This window comes from Camelus dromedarius, chromosome 28 (assembly GCF_036321535.1).
Source record: "Camelus dromedarius isolate mCamDro1 chromosome 28, mCamDro1.pat, whole genome shotgun sequence".
NCBI classification, from domain to species: domain Eukaryota; kingdom Metazoa; phylum Chordata; class Mammalia; order Artiodactyla; family Camelidae; genus Camelus; species Camelus dromedarius.
The window spans coordinates 8970318-8992508 of NC_087463.1; the positions used below are offsets into that span (position 1 = coordinate 8970318).

Below are 22191 nucleotides of genomic sequence, written 5' to 3' on the forward strand. Positions count from 1 at the left end.
TTTAAAACGGAACACATCTGAGAGCCGGCGTTACCTGGGCTGGGGACGGGCAGGCAGCCCCCCGAGGACCAGTGGCCAGGATGCAGTCTCCAGCATCCTTATAGTTTAGCCAATTCCTTCCAGATGACTGCGGGCCCTCTTCTTTCCAACATGCTGTGATTCCCCAGGTAAGATAAAAAGTGATTATTAATAAACTGAAGTATCTTTCAGCTCTGTGATTTCTGATTTGGGACTTACCTATTAATAACATTCAGAACCTCTGCAGTGTCACAGAAGTTAAACAAAGGAAATGGTCTAGTCCTATTCTTTTCTAAATACACAATTTCAGAAGGAAGTGACAATATACACCTACGATTTCTTTTAACATAGGGACGTCATAATTAGCTACATTCACTGCACACTTAACTTCCCCCTACACTCAAATTTAAATGATATGACTAGAATTTTAAACATGATAGATAGAAAGATAAACTATACAATCTAAGAGATTATAAAGGATCAAAAGGAGGCTACAGACCTTGGTGCTGGGGCACCCACCCCGAGGGAAGGGAAGACGGGTGTGTGCAGGCCTGGCTGAGCAGGATGGCACAGGAGAGGGGACAGGCGAGCAGGGAAGAGCCCAGGGAACACAGCATTCCAGGGAGAATCTCAACAAAGGGAAACACTCGGGCACGTTCCAGGAAGAGGTAATGCCGGAGGAAACTGAAAGTCCTTCCTGTGTTCAGACATCTTGAACATCTTCCAAACCCTGTGCTAAAGCAACTGACTCCTAACTAGTCCTGACTCGAAATCATAATGAATGGGAAGAAAAACAGAAATGGTCTAAAAATCAGGGCTGACTGAAGTCACGGTCTCAGATGCTACTGTAAAAATTCAGCAAGTCATTGCTCCTTAATTACTGACCTCCCCAGTGATCCATCCCTTGTCGTCTTCAACAACAGCTGATGAAGCTGTCAGCTTTAACATCAGTGCCCCACATTTTCATGCTGCTCCCGGCATTTAAAGGTTCCTCCCTGAGGCAGGGTCACTGTTCTTAAAGGGTGAAGACACTTGAGAACCACAGGCCCGCAGAGTTCGTGCACGGACACACAGTAGGTGAGAGAGACATCGCCAGGGACAAACCCCTGGACACTCCCGCACAGCAAATACCTTACAGAGACACCAGACCTGGCTCTGCTCTCATCAGTACGATCATGTTCTCACCGAAAACATGAGGCTCCATCAGGAAGTACCTCACACACCCCGAATGTCCCCAAACTACAACAACCCAGAATAGTAAGCCACTTCACATCAAAAAGCAAGCAAGAAACTGACATCGTTCTAGTTAAAACTCGTCAAAGCAAGGTGTGAATTTAGGTCACCTATGTGCAATTCTTTTTAAAAATTATTTTCCCAGAGATCCTGAAACCATTCTTGTGGATCCCAGAGTATTCCCCCCAACGACTAGGAAGGTTAAGTTGCCGCCTTTTTTTTTTTTTTTTTTTTGACCTCTAAAGGTGGAAAATGTAGAACTTCCTCATTTCTTCTCCCTTCTGCAGCAGAGTCAGGAATTTCTCTGGGAACAATCCCACGGGCACAGAGCAGGTGTCAATCAGCCGCCTCAGATGTGCCAGGCTGCCCTCCCCTGCTCAGGATAGGCCCACCTTTTACTATAAGTCACAGCTTGGAAGCACAGCAGAGCCAGATGGAAATGTGTGTGCTCAGTTACCCTGGCTACCTGAGTGACTGAATTTGCTTTGCAATGTCCCCACTCTCTTTCAGAAAGAATTTTAAAAAAGGATCAGACCTGGGGAGCACAATACGATGGCCTGCTCCCATCAGCAGAGCTAGAAAACACACCAAAAATTCTCATCTCACCGTGGAACTTAGACACTTTTGAATCATTAAGGGAAAAGGTCTATCCTGAGGGCCAGGCCAGTCAACAGGCACCCCTGGTGGGGGGAGTGCAGGTTCTCAGCCAGTACAAAGGGCTTCGGGGCAAACAGACGGGGTCTGGATTTCAGCTTCACCGATCTACAGGTGTTCTCATCCTGGGAAATGATATAGGAATATGGAGGAGAAGGAAAAGATTTTGAAACAGGGCACATCAGAGAAAAACTGTTCTTTAACTTCCCTTGTATCATATTCCCTCTTTAATGAGCTCTAAAATGTCTCCATTACTGTAGGCCAGCATTTCCCAAAGAGTCCTTTGGGAACATAAAAACTGTTTTGCGTCTAAATAAGATTGGGAAACCCAGCATAATGCATCCGCACCTTGGAGACTCAGAACCTGTGTCAATGTAACTGCTCTGAGAAGCCCCCTGCCTTGAATGTTTCACTCGATTAATCCAGGATCGCTGGACCGTCCTCATAGCCTTTGCCAACAGAACACACTTTTCTTCCAAAGTCCCCCCGGGCCTGCAGAGGCCTCCACAGTCTAGCTGCCCTGTCTCTAACTGTACAGTCCACAACCCCTTACAGACCCACCTGCTGCGCAGGTTAAACTTTCCTGGGCGCTGTTCCCTGACCACGCCTTTTGTGTACAATAGCTTTTTTGAGATGTAATTCACAGAACACACAATTCACCTATTTAAAGTACCAATTCAGTGGGTTTCAGTGCATTTGCAGAGTTGTGCATTAATCACCACAGTCAATTACAGAACATTTTCATCACTCCCCCATTTCCCCTCAAATCTCCAGCCCAAGGCAAATACTGATCTACCTTTCTCTATAGATTTGTCTATTCTGGACATTTCACGTAAGTGGAATCACACAATATGTGGTTTTTTATGTCTGGCTTCTTTCACTTCCAAGGTTCATCCAAGTGGTACCGTATATCAGCATTTTGTTTCTTTTCATGAGCCAAATAATATTCTACCATATGGATACAATCACATTTTATTTATCCATTGGTCAGCTGATGGATATTTAGTTTGTTTCCACCTTTTGGCTACTGTGAGTAAGGCTACTATGAATGTCTGTGTGTAAGTGTCTGTGTGGACATATGTTTCATGTCTCTTGGGTTCACATCAATGAGTAAAATTGCTGAGTCATGTGGGAACTCAGTCTAACCTTTTGGAGAACTGCCAGACTATTTCACAAAGAACCTGCACCATCTTACACTCCCACTAGCCGCGTGTGAGGATTCTAATTTCCCCATGGCCTTGCCAACACTTGTTATGATGTCTTTTGGATTATGAATGTCCCCGAGGGATGTGTGAAGCATTGTGTCACTGCAGTTTTGTGACCCTGCTTTTTGATGCCCCACTTCTGAGGTTACGTTCACTCGATCCCACCCACCTATTTGTCTGCTTTGCACTCTGTGTGTCCCACCAACTCATCAAGATCCAGCTTAAACGCTAAAGTTTCCTTGGATTGGGTGTGACAGTCAGTTCCAGACTCAATTCCAATGACTCCAAGCATGGCTTCAACTCTCTGCAGTTACAAGCTGTTAGGCCCCACTTTGCCTTTTCTCTCCAACCAGACTGCGAGCGCCTTAAGAACTGGGGAGCAGGGGGAGGGTATAGATCAGTGGTAGAGCGCATACCTAGCATGCACAAGGTCGTGGGTTCAAACCCCAGTACCTCCATCAAATAAAATAGTAATAATTAATAAATAAGTAAATGAAAACCTAATTCCCCCCCCAAAAAAAAGAATTAGGGAGCGAGAGGTCTTACATTTCTTAGTGTTCATTCAGGAAGGAGCCTATCAGATAACTGATACTTCATAAATGCTGGCTGTACAATTTAACCTAGGAGCTGAGGCTGGAGTCAGGGAGGTAAAAATGAGGAAGAGGGCATATTGGATCTCAAATTTGGAGGGAGGAGCAGAGATATAGAGGAGGTCAGTCCCCTTTCTCACAGGGGTTCTCGAGCAGAAGACCTAATTCATGAATTTGATGTTTTGTACTACACTAACCTTTTTCTTCCCTCTGAATCTCCATTTAGTCCCAAGTCTGGACTTGGTGAATTCAACCTGGACGGGGACAATGAACCGATCCTCTTCTTACTGTGTCTTCTCTTCCCCGCCGTCCAGCACAGCAGGACACTGCAGGAACTCTTGGGATGGGCATGAAGGTCTGGATTTATCCCTTTGAGCTTTGACAGAGTCCCCCCAAGCACTCAAAGCATTAAGAGTTGAGGAGTCCCTGTGTGAACCACATCGAGAAAGAAGATCCAGGCCCCAGTGAATCAAGGGGAAGAATTGCTGTGTCCAAGGTCAACTGAGTCACAGTCTCCAAAGACTGGGAGTCATGAACTTTAGTTTCATGTACCCTTTATTTCCCCCAGCTGTTATGGAAGCTCAGATTCTAAGCACACTGTGCTAGGCCACGGCTACTTGATCCACGTAACAATTATTTCAACAACTACTGATGAGTCAGAAAGAGCACAGCATAGTTGGCAAGTATTGGTAAGCGAATGTCTTCTAGTATTCACAGTCGACAGAGAAGGCCCGTATGGAAATACAGCAAAACCTTCCCTGCATCTGACCAGTGGGTGTCCCTCCTTCCCTGCACAACAAAGATTCTGCTGGGGCTTCTAATATGCGTCTCAGATCAATAGCAGAAACCCTGAGCTGCTGACCACAGAACTTATTCAAAAACAGCTCTCTCCAGCGGCCACATGTGCTGGTCTTACACTTCTAAGACACGTTCATGAGCAAAAACTGCACAAGAATTTCAGCAAAATTATTTGGCTACACCCTGGGACTCAGTGGGTAGAATGAATATAAACCTTAAGACCTTAAAGAAAGCTCTTAAGGAAGCAATTCCCAGTCCAACTTTAACATCAAAACCCCTTAATCATCAAACTCCTCACCCCAGGCAAAATCGTATCACCACCACCCTGGGTGCCCATACTGCCCCTTTCCCTCTAAATGATGTGAACAAGGACCCAAATGAATGCAATGACCCAGGAGGAGAATAACATGAGCACAGCTTCAGGCTGGAAAGGAAGGATGTAGGCATTTAATCCAGGGGAAGTGCGGTGTGGATAAAGCTGGAGGCTAGACGTTCCTCAAAGCTGTAGGGGCGCCTCAGGAAGTCTGACAAAGAACAGCAACTTCTGATACATCTATATGCAATCGGCTAAGAGAGGAGAGTGGGATGAGAAACACCAATGACATCCATGAAAGACACATCTCAGAGAGCCGGCGGAACTTTCAGCGTGGCAGGAAGTCGCCAGAAGCAGCCACACTCACCTTCTGTTTTGGAACCGTAAAGAAACCATTGGCAAAGGAGGAAGATGGGCTTCCTCACATGAAGCAAAGGAAGACTCGGTTTAAGTGATTCTCCTGAAGCACAAAACCTGTGCAGACCCCTGAGCAGTGCTGGGCCCTGCAACACGCCATCCCTCATTCTTCTCCCCACGTGACCTGACCTTGACCCACACTCTGAGTCAGGAGGCGTGGGCATCAATAGGTTACCAAGCTAAGCGACTCCTAGTTAAGCCGTGACAGCAGATTTAACATACTAGGTGGTCTTTTTACAGCCGTAGCGAGGTCAAAGGTCATGACCATTTTCGCTCCATGACCTCTTACCGCATTTTGGAGGGGAAAAATGGTTCTAGATCATTCTAGTTGTTAAATTGCTCAGTTCTCTAGTCGCTGCTTATATTAAGTCTGGTCATTGCGTATCTATAAGGAAGCAGGCTTTGTATATCCTGCTCTCCACGGCAAGCAATACAACGTTGTTAACGAGTAAGGAAGCCTCTGTAACAGTCTTCCCCCATGGAAACTTTCACTGAGCTGAAAATTACACTCTTACATCCACTGAAACATGGACCACCTTAAATGGGATGCTCTCTCACTCCTTCACTAAATTAGCCAAGCAGCCCCTCTCCCCCAAAAGGACTCCGACATTTGCTGCTCACTCCGTAAGGTGGTCTCTAGAGGTGGCAAGAAAGGTTTAGCTGAAAGGATTCAGCATTTTAGTGTTAACTGGGATATGCATTTCCACTAAATCTTTGGTAAAACTATCTTTCCCTATAATATCCCGAATAGTTCAAGGTCAACACTGTGGTGGTGAATTTTAGGTATCAGCTTGGCTAAGCTACAGTTCCCAGACATTTGGTCAAACACTAGTTTAGATACTGCTGTGTAGGTGATTTTTTTTTTAAGATGAAATTAACATTTCCATCAGTAGACCCCGAGTAAAGCAGATTACCCTTCATAATACAGGTGTGTCTCATCCAATCAGTTGACAGCAGAGAAAAAAATTGATTTCCCCTACCAAAGGGAATTCTGCCTTCAGACTCAAAATGCAGCATCATCTTTTCCCTGGGTCTCCAGCCTGCCAGCCACCTCTGCAGATCTTGGACTTCCAAAGCCTCCACAAATGTATGAACCAATTCCTTAAAACAAAAATCTCTCTCTTGAATAAAGAAGTTGTGGTATATTTATACATTGGAATACTACTCAGTCATAAAAAAGAATAAAATAGTGCCATTTGCAGCAACATGGATAGACCGGGAGATTGTCATTCTAAGTGAAGTAAGCCAGAAAGAGAAAAAAAAATACCCTATGATATCACTTATATGTGGAATCTAAAAAAAAAAAAAAAAAGGATGAACTTATTTAAAGAACAGAAACAGACTCACAGACATACAAAACAAACTTATGGTTACAAGAGGGGAAAGGGGGTGGGAAGGGATAAATTGGGAGTTCAAGATTTGCAGATACTAATTAATATATATAAAATAGATAAACAAGTTCATACTGTGTAGCACAGGGAATTATATTCAATATCTTGTAGTAACTTATGATAAAAATGGATATAAAAATGAATATACGTATGTCTACATATGACTGAAGCAAGAATTGACACAACATTGTAAACTGACTATACTTCAATAAAAATAGACGTATACAAAAAAAAAAAACCCTCTCTCTGCACGCCCACACACGTACACACACACTCCATACTTGTCTGTTGCCCTGCAGAACCCAGAATACTACACCCACCTATCAATCTTCTGATGAAAGAGAACTGTACCTATCTTCCAGAGCTAGAAAAGAGCAAAATGAGATCTGCTTAAGTGCCTAAACAGAACTCTGCTTCCCGGCTAAAAACTCAAAACCACTATGAATGACTGCTAATTTGAAATTTCTATTTCTGCCCTAAATGCATGGCATCTCCAGGAGTTGTCGACAAGTCCTGGTTCCCTCAAAAGGGAGCCTTCACTGAGATCTGTAAAATGAACAGTGATGCTGCAAAATGGACTCATTACACCTGGAAGGGAGGAGAGAGGGCCAAAAGAAAACCAAGGAAAGAGAAAATTAAGGAGAAAGAAAGGCATTTATCACACTGCTCGAAAATGAAAATGAAATAAGTCTAAGGAGCCACTGCTCTCCAGGCCTAGGTTCAAGTTCACAAGAGTAAGATGAAGACATGAGGAAATGTGCTAAGAAAAGAACCTGGGCTGGTTTTGTTTCCAAGACTCTTCCTCAATCCCAGAATCACCACTCCACCACTGAGCAGAAGCAGCCAAAGAAGGCAGCAATTCCCCCTTCTGCCCCCTGGCCACCCAAGAGGACTTCTGGGTGGAGGTTATTCTTACCTGGCCATCTGCTTGTAGGCTTCTTCCGCCACAGCAAAGATGTGGGGGTCCATATCCCCCATGTTTTGGCCGCTGTACGCATAGATGACATCTTGACCGTAGATTGGCAGCTGTTCATAAGGATTAATGGCAACAAGCACGATACCTGCAAACAGACGATGCAGTCAGATCTGACTGCACGACAGCCACCTGGCGTGAGCTTTAAAGGCCCCTAAGCAGCCCCTCTCTTTGACATACATCAAAACCAGAGAAGCAAAGAGTAACAGAATGAGTCTTCACCCATCACTCAACTAAATCAAGATTTATCTATGTGTTTATCAGGCCTTCTGCTGGGCCCTGATGGAGAAAAGGATGACAGGCCGGTTCTCCGAATACCCTAGAACATGGAATAAGCACATGTGTGCACAACACACACACAGATGCTCAACAAACTGAATTCATAAAACAGATATGTGCAAAGTGTTACAAGGTCAGGAAGAAGAGGCTGCTTAACCCTGCCAACAGGCAGGTTAGGCTTAAAAAGCCATCTCAGATCTAAAATCTATAAGGGGGGCTATTAATTTCTCATTTGTATGTGGGTTTTCCTAACTAAAACACAAACAACTTGTGGACAGGAGATATGATTTACATATCCTAATGTCAAATCGTGGCTCAGCCAATAATTAACTGTGACTTTGCCCATTTACTTAATCTCTGAGTGCCTTAGTTTCCTGGACTGCAAAAGGGGGACGATAATTGCATTTTCCTGGTTATCCTGAGGATAAAATGATTAATAGAGAGAGTGAGCATTTAGACCAGCATCTTGCACAGTAAGCACTGAGTGTCGGCTATTTATTCTCTCACATCACATATATCATGTATTAGCTTTCATTTCACTGTTTTTTCATCTTGTGCCCCAAAAGGACTGCACTGCAGTGATGGACTCAATAAATACATGTTGAATGAAGAATCAGCAAATCTTCTAACTTTTCAGATCCTTTATGAAAGGGCAAGGCAAATTGGTATTTGAGAATGTGAACAGAGAGAAAACACCAATTCAATATTCAAGACAAGACAGATTCATTTTTCTTTCACATAAAAGCACATTCTGAATCACGAGGGAACCACTGACAAGGGTATAAACAGTGCGGGCTTTTTCAGTCATTTAGAGAAGAGGAGGCAGGAATGGAAATGGTCACGGCCAAGATGGAAGAGCTCCTATGTCATACCCCCTCCGGGTGTTTGAATAGAGGCACAGTTAAAAGAATGACAAGACAAATCATAGACGGGGAGACATATTTGTAAAAAAACATATGTGACAAAGGACTCTTACCCAAAATATACAAAGAACACTTAAAACCCAACAATAAGGAAATGAACCACCTTATTAAAAATGGGCAAAAGACCTAGACACCTCACCAAAGAAGATACACAGACGGCAAAAAAGTGGATAAAGATGCTCCACATCATGGCATTAGGGAAATGCAAATTAAAGCACCAATGAGATACCACTACACACCTATTAGTGTGGCCAAAATCCCGAACACTGACAACACCAAATGCTGGCAAGGATGTGGAACAAAGGGAACTCTTGCTCATCACTGGTGGGGATGCAAAATGGCACATCCACTTTCGAAATTACAAAACTAAACATACTCTCACCATATGATCCAATAATCACACTCCTTGGTATTTATCCAAAGGACCTGAAAACATATCCACATGAAAACCTGCTCATGGATGTTTATAACAGCTATATTTCATAACTGCCAAAACTCAGAAGCAACAAGATGTTACACAACAGGTGAACGGACAAACAAAATGTGGTACTCTAACGGTGGAATATTACTGTTAGAAAGAAATGATTTATCAAGATATGAAAAGACACGGAGGAAACTCAAATATGTTTTACCAAGTAGAAGAAACCAATGTGAAAAGGCTACACACTGTGTCTCCAACTATATGAATTCTGTAAAGTCAAAATTATGGAGAAAGTATAGAAGATCAGTGGTTGCCCAGGGTCAGAGGGATGAATAGGCAGAACATCAATGACTTTTAGGGCACTGAAACTACCATGGTATCATTATACATTTGTCCAAACCTACAGAACACACAACACTAAGAGTGAACCCTTATGTAAACTATGGACTTTGGGTGGCAATGATGTGTCACTGTGGGTTCAACAATTTTAACAACATGGCACTTCTGAGTACAATGTTGACAGTGGGGGAGGCTGTTGCATGTGTCGGGGAAGGGGGTACATGGCAAATCTTTGTACCTTCCACTTAATTTTGCTCTCAATCTAAAATTGATGTAAAATGTAAAGTCTATTTAAAAGGGGGAAAAATATGGAAGAGAGGCAGACAGACGCACAGACAGAAAGAGCAACCTGGAATGTAATAAACCAAACATTCCAGGTAAAGAGGAAAAGGCAAGGAGAAGAAAAAGACATACAAGTCCTCTTCAGAGGAAAGTTTGCCTGAAAAGACAACCTGGCCTGAAAAACAAGGCCCAGAGCTCTGATAAACTCCACTTAATAAGGCAAATGACGGAGACTTCTCTTAAAAACAGCCTCTCATGTTCTAATGGTTGCTGAGTTGTATTAAACTCTAATTCATGCAGCATTCCATTCAAATTTTGATATTATACTCTGAGGCCACACATTTTCCCAAAATGTCTCAGCCTCCTCCAGAGCAGGTAAGACTGCTTCTTAGAACTCTCAGCTACATCACCAGTCACTCTGAACAGCTGAAGATGGAAGAGCCAAGGTGCAGCTGGATAAATATATACAGACACCAGGATCTCTCTTAGAAGGTACACCTTTAAAAAGTGAAGCTGATGGGCATTTATCCCTTCCTCCTAGAAAGGAAGATTTTAAAAAATAGTTTTGGAAAAAAGAACACCTATTGAGGGCTCTGATAATTAATGATTTCTTTCAAATAAAACTCCCACTAGCAGTTGGGAGAAAGGAGCTTTGGGAAACTCTCAAACACTGAAATCAACATGCTATTCACAGCTCCTGTGTTCTGGCAGAAAAGCTCACCCTAACTCAGTAGCCAATTCCAGACCAACGTGAGAGATCACAGGGAAAAGATCCCTGACCCCCTGAGGGCTTACCTATGATCACTGCCAAGACTAAGGTGCTGAGGTACAACCAGACAACCTCCCACAAAGAAGTCCTCAGCTCACTCCACAACCAGACCCAAAAAACCTCTGCCCCCTCAAACAGCAGTTTATAGGGTTCTTGTTTTCATCATACCACTTAGCAATACTCTAAAAAAAAGAGAAGCCAAAATGTGGGGTGGGGGAAACAGAAGTTTCAAGAAAAATAAGAGAGAATTTTAGGACTTTTGTTTAAAGCTTGTGTCATGGCTTCTGATCATGAATTCAACAAATACTCATCACATTTGTACCTGGGCAAGTAGGAGGGTCAGAGAGTAAAGCAGCCCTTTCTCAAGCAGAAAACAAAAACAAGCCAGGTACACGCCTGCAGCAGTGTGCTCGGTGGTGAGAGCAGATGCCTGAGCGAGGGCGCGGGGATGGAGTTTTGCTCCCCTACTGACTCCAGGACTGTGCCTGAGCCAGTCAAGCCGCATGGTGTGGCCCATTTCTTCCCTGGCTGAGCTGTGATTAACAGCAGCCCTCCCTCAGAGATGTAGGGCAGCCTAATTAAGACACACTCACTGACTGCCAACCTTTCTAGGGTCTCAGAAGGGAGGTACTTACAAATGAGAGTGAAAGTAGGAGTCTTAATCGTTGGAGCTGAACACGTCAAGCCTAAAACCTGTAAGCAATTTCAAACACACACAACCAACAGCTGCCCCCCACTTACCACAGTAAGTGTAGATATGGTTGGACTCCAGGAAACGGACCTTTAAATTGTGCAGAACTGCAGGCTCGTGTAGATAGCTAAGGGCAGTTAGGTCATTTTCTCCCACCAGGATATCTGGATTCCGCAGGAAGGGCAGCTGGTTGCTTTGGACATCAATGGGGTATTCCTGAACCTAAGGCAAGGCAAGAGACAGACATGAGAAGGCAGAGTTATGACGCGCTTAGCCTGTATTCAACGTCCTGTCTTGTTGGCGAGGATCACTACCCTACCATGATCGTAAGTGAAGACAAATAACACGTTTTAAAGAAAGGCAAACTGAACAAGATAGCTGTGTTGCCATAAGAGACCAGCCCAGGTGGAAAATGTGCTGATAACTGAATCCCAGTGTATCAGGGTGGAAGACTGAATGCTATGAGAAATTCAGGAAGCACAGCTAGATTTAACAAAGTGTTCTTCTGCTTCTCAAGGTGTAAATACTACTGAGTTCAATTGTAGTTGCAACAGGAGTACTGTTCTCGCCTCCAACCAGTAAAGCTTCTTCGGTTTGCCCGCATTTAATGCTGGTGTTTCTTTACTCTCTCTTCCACCAACCAATGCACTCAGCACTCAAAAAAAAAAAAAAAAAAAAAAAAGATCTTGCAACTAACAGACTGCACTCCGTAAGTTCCATTCAAGTTGTACACATATTCTCCCACAACCTAACTGCAAGCTACTTTCAGACAGTAATTTTACTTTGACCCAAAATATAACAGGAGCCTGAGGTATATACGTGTGTGTGTGTGTGTGTGCGCGCGTGTGTGTAGTTAGGGAGTATGATCACACATCTAAAGGCCAAATCTCAAGCGCAAGATGTTATCCTTGTATTCTTGGCACAACACTTAGACGACATAAATACTCAATATATGCTTACTGACAGGATATATAACTGACTACGTGTGCTCACACATACACATGTACACATGTAAAATTAAAAGATGTAGTTAATTGAAAGACAGTGGTTTTTTTAAACATTTAAACAGGAAGAACTTGACTGCTGCTTACCAAGGCTTAGCTCAGTGTTAAGTTTGTTATGATATTCTTAAGAACCATCTAAGAGTTTGTAAAAACAGGTTCCCCAAAACAACTTAAATCCAGGGGCTCTTGGATAGGGCCCAGAAATATCAATTTTTAAAAATTCTCAAGTAGTTCTAATACAGGTGGCCTATATTTTAAGAATCACTATTCTGCACAAGGTTTTCAAGAAATTCAATGGACAGCTTGAATTTACTGGGATAACAGTTAATTTTTAAGAGAATTTAAGTTTCAGGGCCTTCTCCTGTCCTACTTTTAGAGGGACTTGTACTACCAGGTATGAAGATACGTTACTAAAGCCAGCACTTAAAGTACTATAGTAACGATGTTAAAACAGGCGGAGAAATGAAACAATCGCAGATCCAGAAATAAACGCAAGCACATATGGATCATTTGTTCACGATAACGGTAAAATAGCAAACAAATTGTTAAAAAGCATTTTTTTCAAATAACAGCAGTAGGCAAACTTGCAGCCATTTGGAAAAAAACAAAACAAAACACCTGAGCCAGTGTTCTATCCTCATTCCCTCATATCAAAATAAATTTTAGATGGAAAGAAGTGTAAAAACTAAAACTGAAAAGAAAAATAAAACCAGTAAGGAAAAGTGGGCACATCTTCGTAAAAGCTTTGGAAGGAAATACTTTTAAAGGGTGATGTAAAAGCCAGAACAATGTAGGAAATGTTCACTAATTTGACTACAATATAAAACTTTAAAACCATCATAAAACACACCATATGCAGAGTAAACTGAGAAGGGGACGGAGATTCTGCATCATATAGCAGAATTAATATTCTTAATATCCAAAGAGTTTTAAGAAATCAAAAAGAAAACCAATACTCCAATAGAAAATTGTGCACAGAATACAAGTCACAAAATAAGAACTACAAATGGACAATATATGATAAATTGTTCAACGTCACCGTTAACCAAAGAGATGCAAATGAAAGATTGTGAGCATGATTATCCATCAGCTAAGCAGAGGTATAAAAACCGACGATGCAGGAAGGGAGTGGGCAAAAGGGTTCAGACTGATTTATCTGTTCTGGAGGACAGCTGGCAACACCTAGTCAGAATTTTTCATAAATATATTCTTCCTTGGCCCCAGGAGACAATCTCATAAATGAGCAAAGATATTGACTCCCCGAAGCTATAAATATGAAAGTAAAACACAACACAGACCTGAATTTATGGGCAGGCAGCTACCCACAGCACTCTGCTGAATCTAACAAAAGGAATGTTACAGAATGAAATTTAAAATAGGGTTCCATTTATTTAAAACTATATATTAAAATCTGTCTGGAATAACACCCCCACAAAATATCAGTGGCTACCTGTGTCAGTCAGGTTTTCTTTGTACAGTTCCCTGTTGTTGGGTTTTTTAAAATATTTATCAAGGTTCTTTTCTTTCTGAGGAAAGCTCTTTCATTCTTAAACTTACTCCATACAGGAGACTAGCAAACAAATGACTATCATGAGGATGCAGATAAAATTCCCCAAAGGTGGGAAACAAGGGGAAACGGAGACTGTGGAGAGTTGATTTTTGTTTCATTAAATACTAGGGGTGATCCCCCGACCCCTTCATCTCTGGCAGCGCTGGGGGCATCACTACGACTCTAACCAGAGCTCCCTCCTGAGCCATTCTGAAGACTTCCCCATGAGCTGTCCCTTTGCCCCAGCAGAAGCACGTCTGCTCTGCACCTCCTACTCCCACATGGCTCTGCACCCCACCTCGGGGAACAGCACAGCGACGGACAATTGTACAGACACAGAGCTCCCCCGGCCAACCCCTCGTTTTTCAGATTAGGAAGCTGCGACCTGAGCCCAGGCTCTTCAAACTCTGAGGCAGAAATGACGGCATTCCATCTTTTCTTAGATGAATCTCCCCTCAAAAGACCCCCCAACCCTAAGCGTGTTGGAGGAAACACATATGCAATTTTGTGAAAACATAGTCCAAAAGCCAATGGTACTGGTTACAGTAAAACTGAGGAGTAAAATTGCCCAGAGCAGCAGAGAAGAGGCAGGTGCCACAGGCGCAGTGGTTGGAGCTGCTGATTTCTCAGTGTGGGTACGCCCAGAGGGGATGAGGGAATGAGAGCCATGAGAACGCTTTTTTTTTTTTTTTCTTCTTTAACAGATTCTAACACCACTGCTAGTGTCGAACACTTACAGCTAACATGGTTTTATTTGAAATCTAAGGGTTTATGACATGATCAGGGACCATGAACTTCTAGCACAAAACACTTCACTGTATGGTAACTGGGCCTTTGGAGGTGAAGAGGAGGCTGAATGTTATCACCCCTCACAAAACTAGTCATCCTTCTGGAGAGGACCTCGGCCTCCTCTCTGAGACCAGGGCTGGGAGTCAGGAACAGGTCCCCATCTAGCAAATGGGACTAGACAACACTTGAAAATACAGAGGCAGACATGGTGTAGAGGACTGGTCTAAACCTGCACTCACCAATAGGGGAGCACAGTGGTTATTTCAATTGAATTCATTCAAGTTAAATATAATTAAAGCTTTCGTTTATCACACCAGCCACATTTCAGGGGCCCACCAGCCACGTGAGGTGAGTGACTGCCACACTGGAGACAATACAGACAGAGAACATTCCATTGTGGCAAAATGTTCTGCTGGAGAGCATTGGTTCGGATGGCTCTAGACTCGGGGGATCTCTGATTCTACAATGCTTAGTAGGTGCTCCAAAAATATTAGTTGAATAGAATGTCTGATCTTTCCATGACCTCTCCCACACCTCAATTCATGTCCACATTACACGGTACCACAGCAAGAGAACATAATCATAGAAACATCTTCAAATGACCAATCCCAACAAAAGATTTGGAGCTACTAATAAGCATATATGGTAGAGTAGAGGAAAGAAGTTTTCTTTATCTACCCATAGAACCAGAAGATCTAGAGAAAAGATAAGCTAGTAAAAAAAAGTGTTAGCAGCAGGCAAGGGATCGACATTGACCCTGAGTCACCACATAGATCACACGCTGACAGAAATGGAGCTCAGCGAGGAGTTAAGCCTGATATTCAAGCCCTGGCCATCAACTAAAGCAGTGGCTCTCAGCCCTCCCTGCACCTCGGAATGCCATGGGGGCCTTCAGAAAGGTACTATGCTGTGTCCCATCCCCCACAGCTCATTTAAGTAGTTGGACTGTGCTGGGGCTTTGCAATTTTTTTTTAAGCTCCTCAAGGGCTTCTGACATGCAGTCACTGAACTCAACTGCTATGAGGCCGTGAATCCATCACTTCACTTCTGTAGACAGCAGTTTCCCTAGTGGTAGGATGAGAGGACTGGTCCCAACAAGCTGTAAGGGCCCTTCCAACCGTAACGGCCTACAGTATTTAACTTAGGTCAGTGGGTGCAGAGGTGGTGTCTTCTGTATTCTCTTTGTGAGGTATCCTGCAGAGAAAATAGGAGACCTCAAAGCTTGAATCCACTCACACTTACTATAAGTGTGTGGCTCCAGATTCACTTAACAAATATTAAAAGGCCGTTTTATATTATGCTCTAAGCAAATACAAAAAAAACATTCACTTAATGAATGTTCTGCTGTGTCTTACTCTGTAATAGTTCTGTGCTTAAGTCTTGTATCTCCATCTTCTCCCATTTCCAAAAAGATCATGCTTCTTAAAAAAACCTTCTTACTCTTCCCCTCGTAACACTCAGCACAGGCCCAAGAATAGGCAGGCAAATATTTGAAAAATAAAATGCTCTGTAATTCATGTAAACTTCATAGTTAGGAAGGGTCAGTTAGGTTATAAAGAAATAAGAAATTAACCCTGAAATCTCAGTGGCTTAATACCACAAAGGTTTCTCTCTCTCTCACGCTGGGTGCCAAGGCTGGTTGGAATGGAAGCCCTGCTTCAGCGGGTCACTCAGACATGGCACATGGCCTCACCGTCACCAGGCAGAGGGAGAGAAGAGCGTGGAAACTCCCATGGGCTCTTCCACGTTTCTGCCTGGAAGTGGGAGACAGGAGTTCTACCTGGAGCTCTCTGTCAGAAGTAATTACGGGGTCCCACCTAACTGGCAAGGGGGCTGAAGACCACAGAGGAACACCTGGATGTCACCTCTGCCATGGTGAGTGGTCCTGCTTTAGGAAGTCAGCAAGAAACTCAGAGGTCGCTGCCCACCCAAGAGGGTTTCAAAAGTGTGGAGTTGAGGAATGAAGAGAGAAGGAGCAATGGGGTAAAGTTGAACACCTTATCATGTTTCTAATAGACTTTAAAGATTCTTGGCCTTGAACTTTTCATATTCGAAACCCTATATTTGTGTATGTATCGCATTCATTATAAGTTAGACTAGAGGAGGGAGCATATAGCTCAGAGGTAGAGTAAATGCTTAGCATGCACAAGGCCCTGGGTTCAATCCCCATTACCTCCATTTAAAAAATAAATTAAATAAATGAACCTCGTTGCCTCCCCTAGCGAAAAAAAAAAAAGTTAAAAAAAACAAGTTGGCCTGAAAGCCCCACTGAGGTACAGATGTACCATTTTCACTGCTGTATAACTAGACCCTGACATATAATAATTGCTCAATAATAATTGTTTTTAATGAATGAATAATAAATGAATGAATGCAAGCATTTAAAGTAAGGAAAAAACCATATATGAAAACAGACCATTAAGAAGTTTGAATTATAAACAACATTACAGCGACATAAACGTATGAAGTCAGACTAGGAATAGACTTACCATATGACCCAGTAATCCCACTCCTGGGCATATATCCAGAAGAAACCCCACTTCAAAAAGACACCTGCACCCCAGTGTTCACAGAAGCACTATTTACAACAGCCAAGACATGGAAACAGCCTAAATGTCCATCAACAGATGACTGGATAAAGAAGATGTCGTATATTTATACAATGGAATACTACTCAGCCATAAAAACCGACAACATAACGCCATTTGCAGCAACATAGATGTCCCTGGAGAATGTCATTCTAAGTGAAGTAAGTCAGAAAGAGAAAGAAAAATATCATATGAGATCGCTCATATGTGGAATCTAAAAAAACAGAAAAGAAAAGAAAAAGACAAATGAACATAAATACAAAACAGAAACAGACTCATAGACATAGAATACAAACTTGTGGTTGCCAGGGGGGAGGGAGCTGAGAAGGGACAGACTGGGAGTTCAAAATTTGTAGATACTGACAGGCATATGTAGAGTAGATAAACCAAGATCATACTGCATAGCACAGAGAAATATATACAAGATCTTGTGGTAGCTCACGGTGAAAAAGAATGCGACAATGAATATATGTATGTTCATGTATAACTGAAAAATTGTGCTCTACACTGGACATTGACACAGCATTGTAAACTGACTATAACTCCATAAAGAAAAATAAAAAATACGAAGTTGGATACAATCTTTTGGCTTCAGTGTACTTTAGGGAACACAGCTTACACACTGTTAGAATCATGGAGCTATGAAAGTTTAGCTTTCAACATGGTGCCTTTCAGCAATGCACAGTTAAGGCCCATTTCCTCTACGAGCTTGAACCAGGGTTTCCCGACTTTAGCACTGTTTTCGTTTAGGACTGATGCTTGTTTCTTTGCGGGGAGGTCCCTTTAGCACCATCCCTCCCTCTACCCACTAAATGCCAAAGGCAAACCTCCCTCCTCAGTCACGACAACAAAAATGTATCCAGACTTTGTCCCTTCGGGGCAAAATCACTGCTACACCAGTCCCTAAGCAGAAGCAGCCAGGCCAAAATATCCCAACCAATGGAAAAGATCATGAATACAGAAGGGGCAGAGGTTGATGATAATAACTAAGTAGACAGAGACCCTTCTGGAGATGTTAATGTATTTAATGCCACTGAACAGTGCACTTAAAAATCGTGAAGACAGTAAACTCTTATGCATTTTACAGTAAAAAAATATTAATTAAAAAAATAAACCCCACTGTAGACAAGATAACTAACTATTGGTAACAATACTACCAACAGATATTTATATGCCATGTATTATTTCACAACTTTAAGGACACATTTTTTGCCTACATACAATACAAATATTGTCTTTTTGATATTCTTGCCATCTAATCAGCAAAATGTAATATTGTCTCAATCATGGATTACTGAGCAATTGAGAATAAAGATAAAGATTTTAAAAAGCATTAGATGACCCATAATCCAATATTAAAATAAGAAAGAATAAAAATGACTAATAAAACAAAAAGAAAAAAGAAACAGTCAAAATCATGTTCAGTAAGAGGCTTTCCTGGTACCAGAGGAGTGTTACTCAATACTCTTAGCTGTGTGGTTTTGCCAGATGTGGCACAGCTGGCACTTCATCTGCACAGGGCTCGCACGAGCTCTGCAGGCACCCTCCAGGCGTGTGGCCTGAGGGCACCAACGTGTAAGGACGACAGCCCTAGCTCTCCTGTGAGGCTGCCGCTTCTGGACCTGAAGAACCACTTTTGCTATTCTCCTCACTATAATACACTGATACGTTCGGTACCATCTTTAGACCTGGGCAAGAGGGGCCCCTTCCCTGGACCCTGCATCTCAAAGGGCTCCAGCATCACAAATGCAAAATACAAGCTTATTAAAGAACACATGGTACCTCTGTCACTTGGGATCAGTGTTCAGCACTGACACAATGCGATCTGTAACCCTCAGTATACAATCTTGTGACGAATGCCTTCAGGCCCCAGGGTAATGCTTCTGCACACTTCTTGCCCTGTGCCCCTGAAATAAGACACAATGTGTCCAGGCACCTTGAAGGTTCATAACATTGCCAACATCAATGGCTGCTTTGGAGAGTGGGGAGGAACTGGGTAGCAAAGACATTTAGATAAAAGAAAAGACAAATTAGCTTGTTAATCCTTCCTTCTAGATAGCACAAATCCAACAGGAATTCTCATACGATGAAACACCATTTCCCAGTAGGGCCAAACGTCCAGTTTCTCACTTCCCCACATGTTCTAACTGTGGTTCCAGAGGCCCTCACAATTTAGTACAGTGTTTGCAACCACTGCAGACATGACACAGGAGGACACTCTGCAATACTGAAGGAGTCACATCACTTTAAATGTGTTCACATGTCAGTACAGCCATGACATGCCCAAAGCAAGACAGCAGATCTTTACATGAGCAACTAGATGGAGACTGAACAGTTATAAATCTCCCAGTTTTAATACACAAATCCTTTATTTTTCAAGAATTAGAAATGTCAGATTTACCTAAATAATTCTTCAAAAATATCCTTCTAGTATTTAAATGGATGTAGGCTTCCACCCACACTCTTGCCCTGGCTGCGCAAATGTGAGCGGGCTTGGCTTGGATACGCAGAGGCACAGGTAGAGCACACTGATCCCCATCATCCTCTCACTCACCAACACTGTCAGGGTCTTATACAAAGGGAGGATGCACCATTAGGCGGCTACCAGACACTGGATACAAAATTTAAATGCAAACCCATCCGAACGGGGAGAGTGTTCTCTGCCAGCAGAGGGCAGGAGCTGAGCAGTTCATAAGGGAGGCGGGGGCAGGAGAGGGGTCGGACAGGCAGAGGGCCACACCACTCGCCACAAGAGGAATGAGGAAGCTGTACTGTCACCCAGGTTTGCATACACTGAGATGCTTGATCCGGTTTACACAGAGTACTGTGTTAAGGGTTGGCACATCTAGATATCCTGCACCCTTCACAACTGTGGAGAAAAAAGAGAACACATGATCCTTCACCCCCTCCCCAAAAGTTTCCCATCTTCTCCTTGGCTTAAATAGAAAACATCTTACACCGTGTGCTAAGTGAAACAAGCCAGACACAAAAGGACAAATAATTTATGATTCTACTTCTGTGAGGTACCTAGAATAATTCAACCCAAAGACAGAAAGGAGAATAGAGATTACCGGGGGCTTCAGGGGAAGAGGGAAGTGGGAGTTGGTATTTAATGGGTACAGAGTTTTGGTTTTGCAAGATGAAAAGAGGTCTGGAGATGGATGGTGGTGATGGTTGCCCAATAATGTGTGAATATTTTATGCCACTGAACTGTGCACTCAAAAATGATTAACCCAGTAAATTTTATGTTTTGTATATTTTACCAAAATAAAAATAAAGATGCAAGGAACAGGGAAAACATCTTAGAGGAACCCTGGGGAGCTTGACCATCTTGAACAGAGCACAGCACACATAGTATTTACTGCTAAGGTAGAAGCTGGGGTCAAGAACAGTATTATTTTAGGAGAGAACTAGTTTATTTTCATCCTTTGCTGATGCAGTTAAACCCACACTACTGGACTTCACAGAGAGGGGTAGAGGGTGGGGGAAAGAGACCCTGGGTGGATTTTTCGGCCAGCCTAGATCAAGGATGGTTTCAGTACAGAGAAGGCTCTTCAAATATTCACAGTCCAGCCATCTAACTTCCATTCTCCTGCCTCTGGTCCACAGCTCAGCTGAGTTGGTCCAAATGACAGCTCGGAGCCAGCAGTGGATGAACCACAGCCCATGAGCCACCTGGCCAGAGTCTGATCCTCAGAGCCCATTGTTTCTGGAGAGCTGCTAATCTGCAGCCCCGGGCATCTCTTCCGATTAAGAGCTGATGGCCGTGTAGTGTAGCAGGGCAGGGAGGGAGGAGAGGGTCCCGGGCAGCTGCCAGGATTAGTCACGCAGGGCAGAATTCACTTCAGCTGGGAAGGCGAGCATCTGCTCTGTTTTAGCAACACAGCAGATCATTCCTCACAAACTTCGTATAACTCCTTAAAAACACCCACCCACTTACAAGATCGACTGAAATGAAATCTGCTGGAGTGGAAGATATACCATTCAAGCGGGAGAACTAATTTTATACTGTTTGGGGTGTAGGGTGGGAAGTTATTCAACATGATTCCATCAGTTGGGAATTATGTTTCTCACCTCAAAACCAAGAGAAGGCTGGCAAAGTCCACCTGCCATGACGGGGAAGGTGAGCGAGCACACCTGCGTGTCAGCATCTTCTGACAAGCTAACCCACTCACTGCCCTAGTTTGACCAAGTGATGTGCTCGAAGGAAGACATTCAATCTCCCTGCTAATCAGTGAGTTAATCACCACCCACAGTAGGTACCATGAGAGCAGAGCCTAAGACAAGGGCCACTTCTCAAGCAGGTCATTACTACCTAGAGAAACAAGACCAAAGCGCTTGGAAGAAGAAAAAGCAGTAAGACAGTAAATGACCAAAGGCTAAGTGACGTGGGACAGACTTTCAGCGCTACTGCAGCTCAGAGGGAGGCAGCAGTCACTCCAGCCCCAGCCTTCCCTCTACGGCACACCTGTTCTGCAGCCCTCAAACCCAACCCATCCCAAAGCCAATTCCTGATTTCTTTTGGCCATTTGGTTCAAACCCTTTTTCTTTCCTACTGTAAACCCTGCACGCGCGGCCACTGCCTGCACCCTCAGCCTCAGAGCCCGCCTGTCCCCGTCTCCAGGGGCTTCCAGGTGCAGTGGCTTCCTTTCCCTCCACACACCCAAAGAGACACACTGAGGCCTCAGGGCCTGATGCACTTAACTCCTGCCTGGGACGCTCCCCTCAGCCCACTGCAGCCTGAGTCTTCGAAGGCTCCCTCCTTTCCATAGCTCCCCTCCCCTGGCACCCTCAACCGGCAGGTTCCCTCAGACCTTCCTCCTGCACCTCGTCCACATGCTTCTGAACCCACTGCAGCTCATCTGGGGTCCTTCCTGTACTTCTGCGTTCATGTTCACTGCTCCCTCCAGCACTAAGCAACCCCAAACTGTTCACCCATAAACCCCCATGACCAGCAGAGGGCAA

General features: G+C 43.4%; 1 protein-coding gene across 3 annotated transcripts in view; it reads right to left on the reverse strand.

Moving 5' to 3' along the window:
* MYO5B (myosin VB) overlaps positions 1 to 22191 on the reverse strand; it is a 293346-nt gene that overhangs the window by 146870 nt on the left and 124285 nt on the right. For all 3 annotated transcript variants that reach the window (XM_031441933.2, XM_064480330.1, XM_064480331.1), the window contains exons 3-4: positions 11347 to 11518; positions 7536 to 7680 (exon numbers count right to left, since the gene is read on the reverse strand). In XM_031441933.2, coding sequence (XP_031297793.2) covers positions 7536 to 7680; positions 11347 to 11518 — 317 coding nt within the window. The remainder of the gene's footprint in view (positions 1 to 7535; positions 7681 to 11346; positions 11519 to 22191) is intronic.